At 36.3% G+C, this 15,861-nt stretch overlaps 2 protein-coding genes across 2 annotated transcripts in view; both read right to left on the reverse strand.

Moving 5' to 3' along the window:
• Positions 1 to 10,651, reverse strand: part of tmcc3 (transmembrane and coiled-coil domain family 3) — a 42,108-nt gene extending 31,457 nt beyond the window's left edge. Inside the window, exon 1 of the mRNA XM_015000802.2 lies at positions 10,362 to 10,651. Coding sequence (XP_014856288.2) covers positions 10,362 to 10,406 — 45 coding nt within the window. The 5' untranslated portion in view covers positions 10,407 to 10,651. The remainder of the gene's footprint in view (positions 1 to 10,361) is intronic.
• A 3,080-nt stretch (positions 10,652 to 13,731) lies between these two features.
• ndufa12 (NADH:ubiquinone oxidoreductase subunit A12) lies at positions 13,732 to 15,644 on the reverse strand. The gene is made up of 4 exons (XM_015000809.2): positions 15,521 to 15,644; positions 15,138 to 15,223; positions 14,159 to 14,246; positions 13,732 to 13,988 (listed from the first exon to the last, which is right to left on the reverse strand). Exons 1-4 carry the CDS (start codon positions 15,607 to 15,609, stop codon positions 13,808 to 13,810), a joined length of 444 nt encoding a protein of 147 aa, XP_014856295.1. The 5' UTR covers positions 15,610 to 15,644; the 3' UTR covers positions 13,732 to 13,807.
• Between the last annotated feature and the right edge of the window lie 217 nt (positions 15,645 to 15,861).

A 15,861-nucleotide genomic window follows, 5' to 3' on the forward strand; every position in this document is an offset into this window, starting at 1 on the left:
GGTTGGGGATTAGAGAAGAATTATTATTCTGGGCACTCACATGTACACCAGGCAGAAATAATCAGTCTGACATGGTATCATCAAACGCTCAGAGGTCAGCTGTCCTGTCTGTTGTCCAACATCACTAAATCCTTTCCAAGAACACCTCGTCAGCTGCAGCAGACGAGGTGAGAGCGTCGGTTATCTGTTTGTGATGGCGCCTGTCATTGGGTTTGACGGATCAGGTAGAGGACAAAGAGGCTGTGAAGCTGATTTGTTGGAGACCAAATCTAAACTCTGAAAGCTGTCACACTGGGTCAGAGTTTCCATGTTTCATTCTTATCTGGCCTAGCACAACATAGTATTTTAGTAAAACTCTGATTTACAAAGAAAAGGGAGCTGAAACATAAAATCCATCAGGTTTGCCTTGTATAAATAGACACAAACATTATCCTAAATGTTGATGATTTTTCTAATATTTTTGTCTGTAAGGTTTTCACCCAGAAAACCTGCTAAGCCTGGTGGTTGGGGCACTTGGTAGTCATTCATCGTTGACGGCCCATCAATTTTTTTTGAGTTACATTTTTTTTTAGGTTGACAAAAAATTTTTGAAAATTATCACTTGATAATCTGTTGTTGAGATTAATACCTGAGCACTAACTATAAAGTCTTAAAAAATGCAAACATCTAAAAAAAATTAATTAAATAAGCAATGCTAAGCCTGGTGGGGACACAAGTAAAGCCTGGTGGCCCCCCAGGCTTATAATACACTGGGGGAAACCCTGTGTCTGGATCTGGATTCTTCATTCGTCACAAACCTTTGCTTTATTTAGTTGAGCTTACTCAAAGGGTGAATCAAAGAGTAAAAGTTACTGAATGTTTGTTTTAATGAATCCTTTCTGTTGTACTTTCTGTATTTTTAACAGGCAGTGAAAATGTCACCAAAGGATTTGTTTAATGCTTCAACCTGCCAACCTTGAGCCAGAAAAACAACTTTGTGCCATTTTTTATTGCAGTTAAGGGCCACAAATGGCCCCCAGGCTGCACTTTTAGCACCTCTGAATTAGTGGGAACTGTATCCCCCTCGTTTCTGCCGAACTCATCCTTCCATTCTCAATGCAAAAGCAACCAGAAGAAGAAGAAGAAGCTCCACTGCTCCTCCTCCTGCTAATCCTTCTGAGCTCTTTTCAATCTGCACAATAGCATTTTGCTCTTTAGGTTCCCTCCTCTCCAGCCGACTCTTTTGTTCCCACCAGGCAGGGGAACTAAATCAGTGGCTGAGCCAGGGGATGTGGGAAAAAGGCTAACGGTAAATCTAAGCAGATGCGACTCCGTTATTCACTCAGCTTTATATGCTGGAGAGTTTTATTTTGTTACAGTATTAGTGACCTTGATACAGTTGTTATGGAGAAGAAAAAAGGGGGAGAATAAATCTGGTTTTGAATAAGCCGGAGAAATGACAGTGAGAATAAAAGGGGTTTAAATCTGAAGAGTTAAAAAGAAAATGCTCTTCAAACTTAAAATTATGTCCATGTAAAAAAATTTATTTAATAGATTGGACAAGAGGATGTGTCATCTCTTGAACCCAACATCTACATATTTTTAACTTTTTGTCATGTTACAACCAAAAGGTTTGATGAATTTTATTTGGATAGAAATCCAAAAGTGTGATGTAATATATAAAGCCAACTGCAGTGTAACAGGGTTTTATTTTAATATCATAGATGTGATTACGTTTGTCAAATTACTTATTCTTTGAATTTATTTTGTTCAGTCAACACGTTGTTTCTTCAGAGATTTATTGGTGTTTTAAGTCTTGGCAGTTGGTGGTTACCATAGTAACGGTAACTGACAGCTCCTCCCCCTTTTCCTGTTGCCGTCGGTAACTGTGGAATGTGTTGGGATCAGCTCTGTGTCTTTAAAAGAGTTATAGTTTATAATATATTTTAGACAAATTTAATAATATTCGGTGTTTCATGAGTAATTTAGCTGTATTTTGTATACGTTTTTAACTGTTATCATTATTAACGTTGTCCATTTTAGCTACGTTTAACTTATGTTAACTGCTGCTAACTGCTAACTGGGAGTAATTGCTTTGTAGTTTGTTTAGGGTTATTTATTGTACCTTATTTAATATGGAGGGGCAGAAGCTGCTGGACTGATCTTAACCACCAACTTGATTTCCTATTTTGTTAGAATAAATACAGTGAACCTGAATGTGTTTGTCAAGAAGTCAACCTACTGGACCTGAGACGAACATAGAAGTGTGTAAAATGTCACCAATTAAAAAAAAAAAAAAAGAAAAAAAAGAAAGGAAATTAATGTTACCGTTTTAGCTGATTTTGCTGCTGTTTAGACTGTACAATGACTTCTGGAAAAGAAAAGTATTTTGTTGTTGACTTTACATCCAGAAATCACTTGCTGCGTTTTTGTTGGTTGTAATGGAGGCTCTACTAATGCTTTTCAAAGATGTACATTTGTATAATTGCGTTTGTTTGGACTAAAGTGACAAGAGGCCTTAAAACAGCTCAGAAAGGCAGAACTGACCAGACTAAAACCTCATTAACTCAGAATTAGTTTGTGCAAAAAATGTAGACCTACCCTAACCTGTTCAAGGAAGCAAAATAGGTCACCTTTAAACCGCTTCAATCTGTATGAACTATTCATCAAAGAAACAGGGATCTGCAAAAAAATTTCTGTTACTACATTTATTCTCACATAATGTGGCCTTTCTTGGAAAATAAAATTGCTTTTTGCCATTTCTGTGGGTTCCTGCTGCTTCAGCACTCAAGCAGTTTCACTCCGTCTTTGACAATCGCTGTTCATTGTTATGCATGAAAAACCTGTGGCTCGCCTCGAGTCAAGCTGCTCCAGTAATCACATCTCAGACCATTACAAGCCCATTCAAATAGTTTCTTTCAGGGAAACACGATGAGGGTCTGAACTTATTTCATTTCACATCAACAGAAATATGTTGACTCCTTCAACATGCATGGCACCAAGCAGGGATGTTTAAAAATCAGTGGAATAAATCTATTGACAAGAAGCCGCTTTTAGTTACTGTGGTTTAATCAGGGGTCACAATTAAATATCTCAAACCAATTTTTACATGCTTTCTGATATCATTAGACTCCAGAAATAAGCTGTAAGACATTTTCAAGCTTCATAAAAAGAAGAGCTGGACTTTTTCAGCTGTTTCTTGAAAATAAAACAATTTAAGCTGATAAAATAAATATGAAAGTTCCAGAGAAATGATTGAGTTTCTGATCAACCTCAGCATTTAATCTTCAAATGAATTCCTATTTATTGATACTATAATTGAACAAAATGTGGAGAAAATAGTAAAGTTTAACTATTCCAGACAGTTTTGGAGGTTTTTAAACATCATTAGTTGGTATTTATTGTGACAACAATAAATCAGAATTCTTATCGTACTGAGAAATTTATCACGATAAATTATGAACAATACAATAAATGCCCACCCCTTCGGCCATGTGTTTAAAGCTAGTGTTAGCTGCAATATTAAACCATTTATTTGCACTTTCAGTTCTTTTTATCTCAACGAATCATTTGCACAACCTCTTAATTTGAACATGTTCTTTCAGTTATACATTTCTCTTACTCTGACTTTAGTAGATCAGTATTTGGAAGCGTGGCAAACAAAAACTGAACGACTTTGTTCAATTCATTGCTAAAACTACAGAAACACTACAATTCTTAAACAGAACATCAACATCATTGTTCACAACTTCTTCTTTTGTTTGCTGACTGGCCTGATTGAAATTCATCATGAGAGAAATCCAACTCAATGGGAGAAATCCCAGACAGAAAAGTGAAGGGAGATGAGAATCGATTGGAATTAAATTAAGATTGGTAGTCCTAATAAATCTAAAACAGAAAAGTTTGGTCTGATTTAATTCCTGAAAGTAGGGAAAAAATAATTATGCAGAGTGTGTACACATGAGATTTAAATTGTATTAAAATATGCTGAGGCCTGGCTGGTAACCAAAACTATTTGTTTAGCTTTTATTCACAACTTTAATGAACCAAACCCTGCAGCTACACCACAGCATAAGCAGATGTGACCCATTGAATCCCTGAATGCTTTCATAGGATGCTGAGGGCACCAGAGGCGGCTTGAAATAAACATCTAAGGGGTCACGCTTTGAAAGCATGCGGGGGAGGTTTGCTGGGACACCAGCTTTCATGTGTCGCTGTCCCTTTGCAGGCCCGAGTCACTGCCCACTCGGCACCAGCAGCTTGTGACATTTCAGCTGCTTTGTCTTCTCTTCGAGCGTTTTAAAAACCCTTCTGTAGTTTTATTTCAACATAAAACGGCAAATGTTGGGACATGGAGGGTAATGGAATTGGAAGACAGAGATGTGATATTAAAAAAATGAGAGGTCAGAAATAAAAATAAACAGCTTAACTGGTATTCAAAATGTCAGAAAGCTAAGCAGAGAAAACGCCAGCATGGTGACTAAAAATGTCTGCTAATTACAGAGATGGCATCATCTAATTGAGGCATTTTTGTGCAACAAAATCGGTTCAACTAGGTTAGTTTTTTTACTTGTGTCTCTTTTGTAGATAATGCTAATTAACAGAATCATTAGTATTTTATTTTTATAGAAAGTGCTCCTGCCTTCTGGATCACTAATTTTGTCTTATTAGTGCATCTTTCCTGGATAATGTGGCTAATCACAATTTCTTGAAGTAAATATACCTTCACATATTTCATTATTCTGTTTCTATATTAACTAGAATATCTTGTAAAATGTACTTTTTATTTTTTTAACATATAAAGTACTCCTTGTAAAGTGTCTATTCACTCCGAGGTTTTGTTTTGGTTAAGTTTCCTTAGATAAAAAACGTTTTAACCACTTTGAATAATAAACTGAACATGATTGACAACTGGGATCAATTTGAAATGTAGGTAATGGACTTGAAATTTGTCTGTGAAATTTGACTTGTATTGTGCTGTAAAAATAAATTGACTAAAATTGAAATTTTAAAAAAGGACAGAAACGGTCCAAACAAACTTCATCAAATAATTCTGCGGCCAAAAATTTTATTGTTTTTGGGGAAAAATGAGAACCTAGATCAATGTGTCATTAGCAAAACGTGCAATGTGATGATAAGAACCAGATTATTGATTAAAGATGTTGAATTTCAATAAATAATATTGTTTCTTAGAATTAACCAATGAAGATAAGCTAGAAAAGACAAGTTGGGGATGTACCAAAGATGTTAGCTTCACTGAAACTGCCTCTGTTTAAAATAAAAAAAAACTTTTTTTCTCTTTTCTGAGTCGGTGGCTAGAGGCTACGAGAAAAAAACAAGGTTATATGTTAATGAAGATGAAAACGCACAAACACACACATGGCTATGTCGCTGTTTGACTCAACTGGACAAGTCAGTGAACAAATCCTCTTAAATGCAGCATAATGCTGCTTATACATGGAGATAGAAAATGCCCTTTTTCTCTGTAGCTTGGCCAATTTGAGAGAAACAGTATTGAAAATTATATTAAATAATTATATTAAATTATAGGAAACTGGATTTATTGATTTAGATTATCAAAAATGTAATTTTATAAATAGTTATTGCGATGAAAAAGGGTAAAGGGATCAGAATCACAACTGTACACAGCTATCCTGATGCCTTTTGATTATTTTATCACTTTCAGGCATAATAATAATAATAATATGATCACATGATTCATCTAATTTTGACTTGTATTTTTTGATATATAATCCTCATGTATTATATATGCACTAGAAACAGGATATTGCTACTGGTATTGTGTTTGCTTGACATTAGGGTCACAAATATAAAAACAAAATAAAAATTAAAACTTTCTATACATATTTTTTTGAACTGCAAAAACAAATAATTTATCCTACTTTCAAAAGCTTAGATGACTCTTCTAAATAATTTTCTGTTTCTTTAATATGATGTATCTAGTTAAAATCTGTCTAATTTACTTGGGTCTAAAAATTTGAAATAAACTGCTAACTGCTAATAGCTAAACATGCTACAAAAATGTAACACTTTGTTGTAATTTCTGAAATGGGTCATTGAATCTGAAAACTTAAATTTAATTTAATCATTTAATGGTATTTATTTATTTTCTTGTCTTTCTTAGTCATTTTTTAAAGACTGAAGCAACTGCTTCATTAGGAAACACTTCAAGTTAGCAATTAGCATGCTAGCAAACGTACAGTTAGTGTTTAGCTAACGCTTAGCATCTAAATAGACAGTTTTCCCTAGATCTGAGACCAATTTTAGTTAAAATGTATTATGTGAACACAAATAAATCTCTAAATAAAACAGTTATGAGGTGAAATGTGAACACTTTTTTCTTATCGTAGCTTAAATTTGTATTTTCTTTTAGCTTGAATAGCTAAAGCTTTTTATCTATATCTATAATCTAGTGTTATAGACATTAACAGCTGGTTTCTAGGGCAACCAGTCAAGCTGTATTTTTATTTTTAAATATTTTTATGAGTGTTGATTGCTTCTGCACAGTGAAATTTATGTGTCTAATATCTTTTGAGAGTCCTGATTTACATCATTTTTTTCCACCATGTGGATGTGATGGACACCCAGAATAAATTGTCTGGAGAGCAATTACCGGAAAAATACTGTATGAGTAATTAAGTGAAAGCAATCAGTGAGGGAACATAATGAATCAGAACCAGCATGAAATGCCCCATTTGTAAGAGAACATAATTAGTTTGTGGAAGAGTGACGCAAAAATGTGAGGCCTCATTAAAACATCATGTCTATCATGACAAAATCAATTATGTCGTTAAAGACAGGATATCATGATTAATGTGTTCACTTTTTTAAGTAGAGGCTTTAATTTGATTTTGATTTGCAGGTGTTTAAAATCAAATCAGCAGCTTGCAGTCCACCAAGCAGAAAAAGTTGCTTTGTTCTCCTTCTGAATGCTAATTTTGAGTTTGGCATCTCAAAAAAATATCAAAACGATGACTCAGGCCTGCATGTAAACTTGCAATTAAAGCATGCTCAGGTTTTTTCTGTTCCTTCCTGAGAATGCTGATCTTAAGCTACAGGGTGATTCCTAAGCCGACGGGGAAGTTTATCAGGAAGTGGATCGCACCAGTTTTCCCCAGAAGCCGAAGACAATTGACAAACAAGTTTGACCTCACTAAAAGCAAAACTCGCAGGCAGGAGAAGCATTTCACTTAATCAAAAGGAGTTAGAAAAATAAATGTTTCCGGCTGAACATAAAATCCTCAAAGAAAAGCAATAACTCTCAATTAGCACTAACACAAACGCGCAAGAACAGAGAAAAATGTCTTTCTGTCTCTCCGGGACAAATTCATTTAAATTATCCAATAACTCAGCATCAGATGGACAATATCTGGATGAAGATAAACTTTGGTAATATGTGATTTGTATCACTAAACTGCACACAGTAATTGAATTTAGTCATATTTTCAAATGTTCAATATTTATAGACACTTTAATTGAAAGAAAATTGTAAATCTTGACAATACAAACAATTATGGGATTTTTAAAATGTCCTTATTTGGACTTCACTGTGATTGTAAATGAAAATTAGTATGGAGGAATATTATGGTATGTTTGGTTGTAAGTAAGAGAGATGCATGTACAGGTTAATGAATGGAGAACAAAAATGGAAATGGAGCTTGAACTTTCATCCAATGTAAACTAGTTCAGATCAAAACTTTGATTTCTTGGAAACTCTGGCTGAGCTCATAACTGAAAATGCCTCCATATATCTTATAGGAAGCAGAAAATATGCACCAGCGGGGAAAAAATCTGGTTCTAACAGCTGGTACTAATTCTGAATTACCAGGAAGAGCAGCGAGCAGAAACGCTCAGATGTACAGATGCTGACAGGAGCCCAAGAGTTTCTTAGAACTATGCTGTTATTTTTGATGAAATGCAGAAAAAAATGAAGATTATTCCAGATCGCTGACTGGTATTGTTCTTAATGAGGGTATCTGCAAGCTTAGAAAGTCAACTTTGCGACTTTTAAAGACTTTTGTAAGGCCATCTTGAATAAAATTTAAGACAAAAACGGATGGTTGGTGGAACTTGCTGTGTTTCAATCAAGCATAGCAAAAAGTATGAACCAGGCTTTTTGCTTCTCACGCTGCAGATGGCGCTCTACCATATTAATCCTCATATATTAATATTAGTAACCTCAAATGCGTTGGCAGTAGAAGTCAGTCAGTGGCAAAAACAAGCGTAGGAAAGCTAGCTAGCTAGCAAGGGTATACATGTTAGCAGCTATTTAGCGGTAGCATCAGTCGCCTCTAGTCACACAACACAATGAAGATGGAGTGCCACTCAAACTTTTGCTTGACCGAAAAGCCCCAAGAAAAAAAACGTACATTTAGAATTGCTGCCATAACAAAATGTAATACTTACATTTTAAAAATAAATTTATGACATTTTAAGCCATTATTTTAGACACTAATTCAAGAGTTTTTAAGATTATAGTAGTAGTGGCGCTTTATAACACATTCAAGTAGCCATGTTACTTTCAGTTGTTATAAAAATGCTGTATGTAACAAACATAATTTAAAAGAAAATTGACTTAGTAATTTAAAACCTTGAAATTGGGCCTCTGTCTCTTTAAAAACTCTTCCTTCAGGAAGTCATCACAACATGGCTCCTCGATTAAAGCTGTAGCAAAGTTTTTACCAGCGTTGCACTGAGAAGTAGCTCACTTAATGAGGTGCTTGCTAATTGCTGCTGGCTAGTCTGAAGGAACTAAGTGGTGGAAGCTCAGAGGAGGAGCTTCGCCTTGAAGGCGGGGCTTGGTCCACTCAGGCGTTTTACACAGCTGAATGGTTGCCATGGAGATTAATTGATTTTTTAAACATGCATGAAGGAATAAAAGCAACACTTCTACTATGTTTTAGATGCGTCAATAACATTATGACATGATGTAAAACTAGAAAAAGTTAAACATTTTACATGATACTGTCCATTAATAGGCTTTTCATGATTTTGCAACTGAAAGATGGACAAATATCTACAGCAGTTGCAAAACTAATCAAAACTTTTAACTTTTTTAAAATTTAATTATGAATTAAAGTCAAGGTCAGCTTTGGATTCAAGGAAGAAATAAAACTAAAGTCAAACTATCCCACTTAAGCCGTTAAGTAAGAGCCCACATGGCGACGGTGGCCTGTGCTGCTGACACGATCTCCTCTGTCAAGCAGAGAAAAACAGAGATTAATGAGAGGGACGGGCAAACAGCCACCGCCGAGGGTTTGTCGGCACATCAGAGTGCAAAAACCCGTGATAACAGCCGTCGATGAAAGATGAATGCAGATCAGGAGCTGACAAATCAGGGAGCGATTAAAAAGAGGCTTCTCTCCTCGGCTGTTTCCTGGTTTGTGGACTGAAGATGACTGCTGGCCTGACAGGAAGGGCCTCATTGTGCTGCAGCAGAGGGCTTACGTAAGATGTTGGTGTGCAGACATGGACACACTCAGCACAACAACGCAATGTTTCCTTTTTTACAGAATAGAAACTTTCATGGTATAGCTAGGGAAAAAAAATAATTAACCAGACAAACAAAACAAAAACGTGTGCATCGGAGCCGGCATTCCTCAGCTGTTACTCAAACCGCGAAGGCCAACGGCATGCATGCACTTAGAATGAAACGTGGTGAAACTTGTCTGACTCAACCTTTAGCTGTTAGAAATGTACTTCCTTCACTTTTACTGTAAGTCGGCATAAAAGCTTGACTGCACAGTGGTAGCGAAAAACAAACTTTTAAAAACCAGAACATGATTCAGAAGGACATCTAAAAGTCTCGTTGTTTGGGTAAATATCAAGATTGTAATATTTGGTTTGTCTTTTCAACAGCAAACTTCAAAAACACAAAATATTACCAAGCATTTCTGTCTAGTTTCATGAGCAAATTTCTTCGTACACTTAAAGTAAGACGAAATGAACTTCAAGTAACTTATTAGCAAGATAGTAGAGCTTTAATTCATTAAAACTGGTGAAAAATACTATCAATCAATCAATTAATCAAGTTTAGTTGTGTAGCAACGTTCAGCAAAAGGCAGTTCAACATCATAAAACCAAAACCAGTAGCAACTATCACGTTTTGTCATTGTTAAAAGTTTGGTGGTTCCACTGAAATATGTTGCTATCAGTGAAATAATCCGCCAGTTGAACTGGTACTTTCTCTATAACAAAGCTCCTCCATCTTGCAAACAAGTTACTTGTTAGTTAGTTTTGTCTCATTTTAAAATAGTTGCAGATTTTGTGTTTTTGCAGAGCAGAGATTTGACTGGAAACCACATCAAGCTAGCGGCGGCAGCAGCAACAACAACAGAGAGAGTTTTAAAGTGCATTTCTACCTCTGTCACCCAGATGAGCGGGATGGCGCTGTAATTCTTCCTCATCCCTCCTCTCCCTCAGAGCCTGAGGTCAAAGTGCATGGAAGTGCATGAAGCCCCCTGTGGGTCGCTGGCACTCTGAAGCTTCAGGACTCCAACAGAGCAGCCAAAGCAGCAGCAGCAGCAGCGTCTCTCTCCCTCTCTCTCTGTGTTTCGTGAGCAACAGTCTTATTGTGAAATCTTGGTCTCCGTGTGGCAGCAGCTATTAGAATCAAAGCGGCTCGGATTCCTCCGGTGGAGGTGTGTTTTCAACATTTATAGCCACCAAGCGCGCTCTCTCTGGGGTAAAGGCTTTTTTTTCCCCCTCTGATCACTATCAGACAGAAGCAGAAACCTGCCAATCGGGTGAGAGCAGGAGGGAGGAGAGGATGAGGAGGGAAATGAATGAGTGCAGGATTCGCTCCCTGAGGGGAAGACGTTTTACTGAACAGGACAGCCAGATAACGGCCGGCGTGTTTACACGGCCAGGCTGGACTCTGCACTCCCGCTCAGCTCGCTGGGACATTCTGTCCAAACCGGGAAGAAGATGCTTCTTTTTGTCGCCCAGCCAACAGACAGGATAATAAACGAGTGATATTTTCAGCATCAGTTTGTCTTTTTTGTTGTTCTTAGCAATTCCCCCTGGAGGAATGAGTAACTGTGCTGTTGATAAACATCAGACAATAAAAATGAACATTTGTTTAAATTTCTGCAAAGTCAGAAATGGCTCTCCATAGCTCTGTAGTTCTGCATGGCCTGCTGTTTGTTTACGTAAACCTGAATTTATAAGAGATCAACTCTGTGTTTTAAAGAAGATGGTCCAAAGCTAATTTAGATAAAATAAGGAAGCATTTAACCTGATTTGCTCTTCGTCCTGAGAATTTGACTCTTATCACGGCTGCAGATCGGACTTTCAGTTAACACAGTTTGGAACATTTTCATAAACAAAACCATTCTGTTCTACCACACCCTGTAATTTCACTTGCATAACTTTGCTTTAATGGATGGGTTGAAGTACCAGAGGGAAACAGACAGATGTCCAACCACTTCAGTTGACTCCTTTAGTCCAAGTCTAAGTTATTTAGAAAGTCTCATTTAAAAAACAACTACTTTATCCTAATTATGCTACAAAAATAACATAAATAAAAGACAGTGAGCAAATATTCCCCAAATGTGGTTCATTTACACCCTATTTCATAACCCTATAGAGTTTGGTGATATGGATTACAAATAAAATTTTATATTTTTTCATGCCAGGTCTGAGTTTTTTGGCACTACCAGAGCTCCATACAATGTCTTATTCACGCATGTGTCTGGTCACTGACGTCTGTCCTGGAGCCCTTGTGCATAAACATAAACTCTGATGCTTTTTATCAGCCTTTCAGCCCAAATGAGTGCAGGAAATCCATTAAAACAAACCCAAGATTTGGAGAATTACGTTCTGGTAAACGCTGAGGACAGATCTCACACTTTCCTCCAGGAGCAGAAACCACTCAGGGGAAAACATTGACTGTTAGCGATGTCAAATAGAGAGATAACGAGGAAGAGGATTCACCCTCTTCATTGCATTTCTGCTGCTGGCATCGCTGCCACCTCAGCCAGATGCTGCATCAGCAGTCACAGAGTCAGAGGCTCAAATTATCTGCTCCATTTGCAGACGATGATTCAGACTGCAGAGAGACGTAGACGTAGCTGAAGAGCAGCTAATAAGCCCCTTGCTGAATAAAAAGCGAGAACTTCAGGTTGGAGTGCGCTGGGAACGTTTTATAATTATGCATCAAAGCACTCACAGCTGATTGTTCTGAAATTACTCTGAGGATTTTAATGCGACACCTCCTTCACTTTGCAAAACGAATCTCCTCTGATGTCTGAATACAGATGGGAACGGATCAGTGTTCGCTAAAATGCTGACAGAAGACGATGCCAGAAGCCTTCAGAGCCAAACTGATGAAGCTTTGGAGGCAGCTCTGACTCACTGACACAGATTAAGAAAAGAGCGCCCCCTTTTGGCCATTAAACGCTAGTAAAACTCCGTTCGTGATGATTTTCTTCTGCTTCCACATCCTCCAAAAGACTGGTATGAAGAAGAAGCGACAAAAACAGAAAGTCTCCTCATTTAACAGCTGCAAATGTCTGAAATTACAAATAAAAAAAAGGGTTTAGCTGTTATCAAATTATCAAACTATATTAAATTCTAGAAAATACTTGGAAATTTTTCAGTTTCAAAAGTCGAATTCTTTTTATTTTTTTAAAGAAAATTTTAGAGATTAATCTCAAAATTACTGATTTTTATTTTCTCGATCAATTTTGACTTTTCAAACTCAAAAATTTAAAAGTTTTTTCTATAATTTTTTTTACATTAATCTCAAACGTTCTGAGTTTTTAGCTGAAATTCATATTTCGTTTGTGCTAAAGTACAAACGAACCTTTATACTAGAAAGAAGCTGGTTAATTCACAACAATGAGGTAAAACGAAGGCACACCTGTAGATGAATCTTAAGGCAACACAAACTCACCGTTTGCTTATGAAATATGATAAAATAAAAAATAAGTCATCAAGGATATCCGATGGAAATTTTTGGATATCCATAAGTCTGGTTCATTGTCAAAATGTTTTGAAGTTCTTCATTCATCGGTTCAATTACGCTAAAGTACATGGAGGATTCTCGCGAGATCTTGTGATGGGCGGTTAAAACTTCTCGTCGAAGTGGCAAGTGATTCGCGAAGCGCCATCTTGTGGCTAACGGCTCCTTGTAAAAACAGGTGAGTTCTTTTTATTACGACTCCCGCATTTGATAGCGGCGTTAGCTTGAAACAAGTGACTATTTGAGACTCTTATTTTGAAGTAAAAAAAAAAAAAAAACCCTTAGAAAGGAAGTTTCGTGATCACAAAATTTGATCGTATTTCCTCGACAAGCTAGCTAGTACCGCTAACAAAAACCACCAAAGAAATCCTTGGCTTGCCTTATGGATTTTTTGTTTTAAATATGTTTAAAAACACAACGTGTTTTATTCAATTCTTAATAAGAATAGGATATAGGAACTAAATGATTGTGTGTGCCTCAGTCTACTTTTGCATTAAATTTAAATATTCTTTGTTAATCCCAAAGGGACATTAAATGTTGTTGTAGTTCATTAATTCAGATTCTTCAGAGCTATTGAAGATGGTGATGGCAGTTGGCAGGAAATATTTCTTGTAGCAGTCTGCATTACAGTGAATCTGAAGAAGCCATCATAGGTTGTACATCAATTTCCTCTGCTGGTGAGTCACGATCAACTCACCTCTTTTCCTGTTCATTTTCAGAATTTAATCACAATATAAAACAGGTTGAAAGGAAGGACCATGATGCTGTTTTTAAATATCAGGATAAAGATTTTATTCAGGCAGGAAATTATAATTAACAGCATGAACATAAAGCAGTCATAGTTCACTGGGCTCCGGCTTTAGGTGGAACCCACTCGTGGATCTTCTTGCGGGTGGTGGGGTACGGCACGTACTGCTGCGGGGAGCCACTCACGTTGAACTGGTGAACCTCGGCGAGGAACTTCTTGGGCTCCGGAGGATGTGTGGTGGGTGGGTCTTCTGTTATACAGTGCAGCCAGCGATGCCTGAATGATGAAGACGAGGAGCTTTGGTTACATTGCAGTCGCGCAACCATATTTAAATTAATCAGCATTTAATTGGAATGGCAGAAAACACTATCACTGGCTTAATTTGGAGGTTTAACTTTTTCCAACAAGTGTTCAAACAGTTCATGGATTAAAAACAAGGAAGATACCATTCAGCTGGCACCATGCTGCCATCCACCTCCCAGAATGTTCTCTTTCCGTTCATCTCTGTGGTGTAGATCACCCAACGGTGACGTCCTGAACACACAAATAACACATCAGAAGAAGCAGTTTCTTTAATTGTCCAGTAAGACTTATGATTTAAAATCTGGAACTAAGACAGAAAAAAAAAACATACTTGCTTGGAACAAAAATACGATTGGATATTGGACTTATTTAGCTTGTATGATAATTTATTCATTTTAGGCTTACAACAAACACCACAAAGTTGGAAAGCATCAATTGTGTAAATCTAGAATGAGGTAGACTACAAAATAGTAATTTTAAATAGACGACGTGACCATAAGATTGAAACGTTTAAGCAAATGTTAAAAAAAAAGTCTAAAATGGGTAAACCGTTTTAAATTAGCAAACATTAAATAAATACTGTAGCATTATTCCAGTCTTGACTTCACAGCTACCCATTTATGCAGTACATAAAGTTAACTGGTTTTTATAAGCCATTTAAGATACAGAATTTAAAAATAAAATTTTTTAAAATGTGTTCCTTTTTTAGCAACTACAGTGCTTTTTTGCTTACACGTTTACTTTGTTCTTGTTTTTTTTGCCACACTTAAATGTTTAAAGCCAAACTAATTTTAAGATCTGACAAAGATAATCTGAATAAACTTAGAAAGCAGTTTTCAAATGATTTTGTTAGCGATTAAAAACCACAAACCAACCCTCTGGTAATAAATTAAAAAACACCCCTTGAATTTAATTAAATATTGGCAATTAACAAGACTCATCTTTTGATTAACTCTTTAATTGCAGAATTGGTTTAAATTAGCGATGCTAATTGAGATTTCTTCTGGTTGAGAGCAAAATTCTGAATTTTAAAATAATTTAAACCAGTCTGACTTCATCTAGTCAGACAGGTTCTATTTAATCTACGTGATTAAAGAACATTATGAGAAACATAAAACTTACCAAAGAAGTAGTGCTTCTTGTCTTCATAGTATTTGTTTCCGTATTTATCAATACCAATAAGAGTGCCTGTTTTGATATCGTTCACCCTGCAAACACAAGCAAAACATTGATTTTAACTACCCCTGAATATATTTTAAGAAAAAAACGACTGATATAAAACGAGACACTTGTGAGTTTAAAAATGGGCATTCCAAATATTACATTTCATTTAAATTTCATTATGAGTCCTTTATATGGCAAATGTACAGTTAGTTGTCAACATGCTAACTACAGTTAGCTTCACAGAGTCATAGCTTTAAGCAGGAATTTCCGTCTGTTTCTTAAGTTTCTGTGTCATAATTAAATACAAGGTGATAGTTGGTAATATTGTTGACTAAACTGACCTAAAAAACTGTGTCAAAAGACCCCGAATTCCTCCATGACCCCCTAGCTGTCCCAAAGCCCTTCGGACCAGGTTAGCATATTCCGCCATGTTTAGACGGAAATGCAACGGAAACGTCCCGACAGAACCAAGGAGAGAAAAAAAAGTTCCGCAATTAGGGATTTATTTTCTTAAATACAATTATAATTTTAACCTTTATGATATATCACTATAACCTATGGTCTTGTTCATATGCATAGAATAAAGTAGAAATATCCTTTATTATGATTTACAAAAGAATAAAAGCATAAATATTGAAGCCAAAATAAAAACCTAAAAAAATAAAGACTGTACAGTAAGGGC

Source organism: Poecilia mexicana, unplaced genomic scaffold, assembly GCF_051168715.1.
Source record: "Poecilia mexicana isolate PSO_F unplaced genomic scaffold, ASM5116871v1 scaffold_23, whole genome shotgun sequence".
NCBI classification, from domain to species: Eukaryota; Metazoa; Chordata; class Actinopteri; order Cyprinodontiformes; family Poeciliidae; genus Poecilia; species Poecilia mexicana.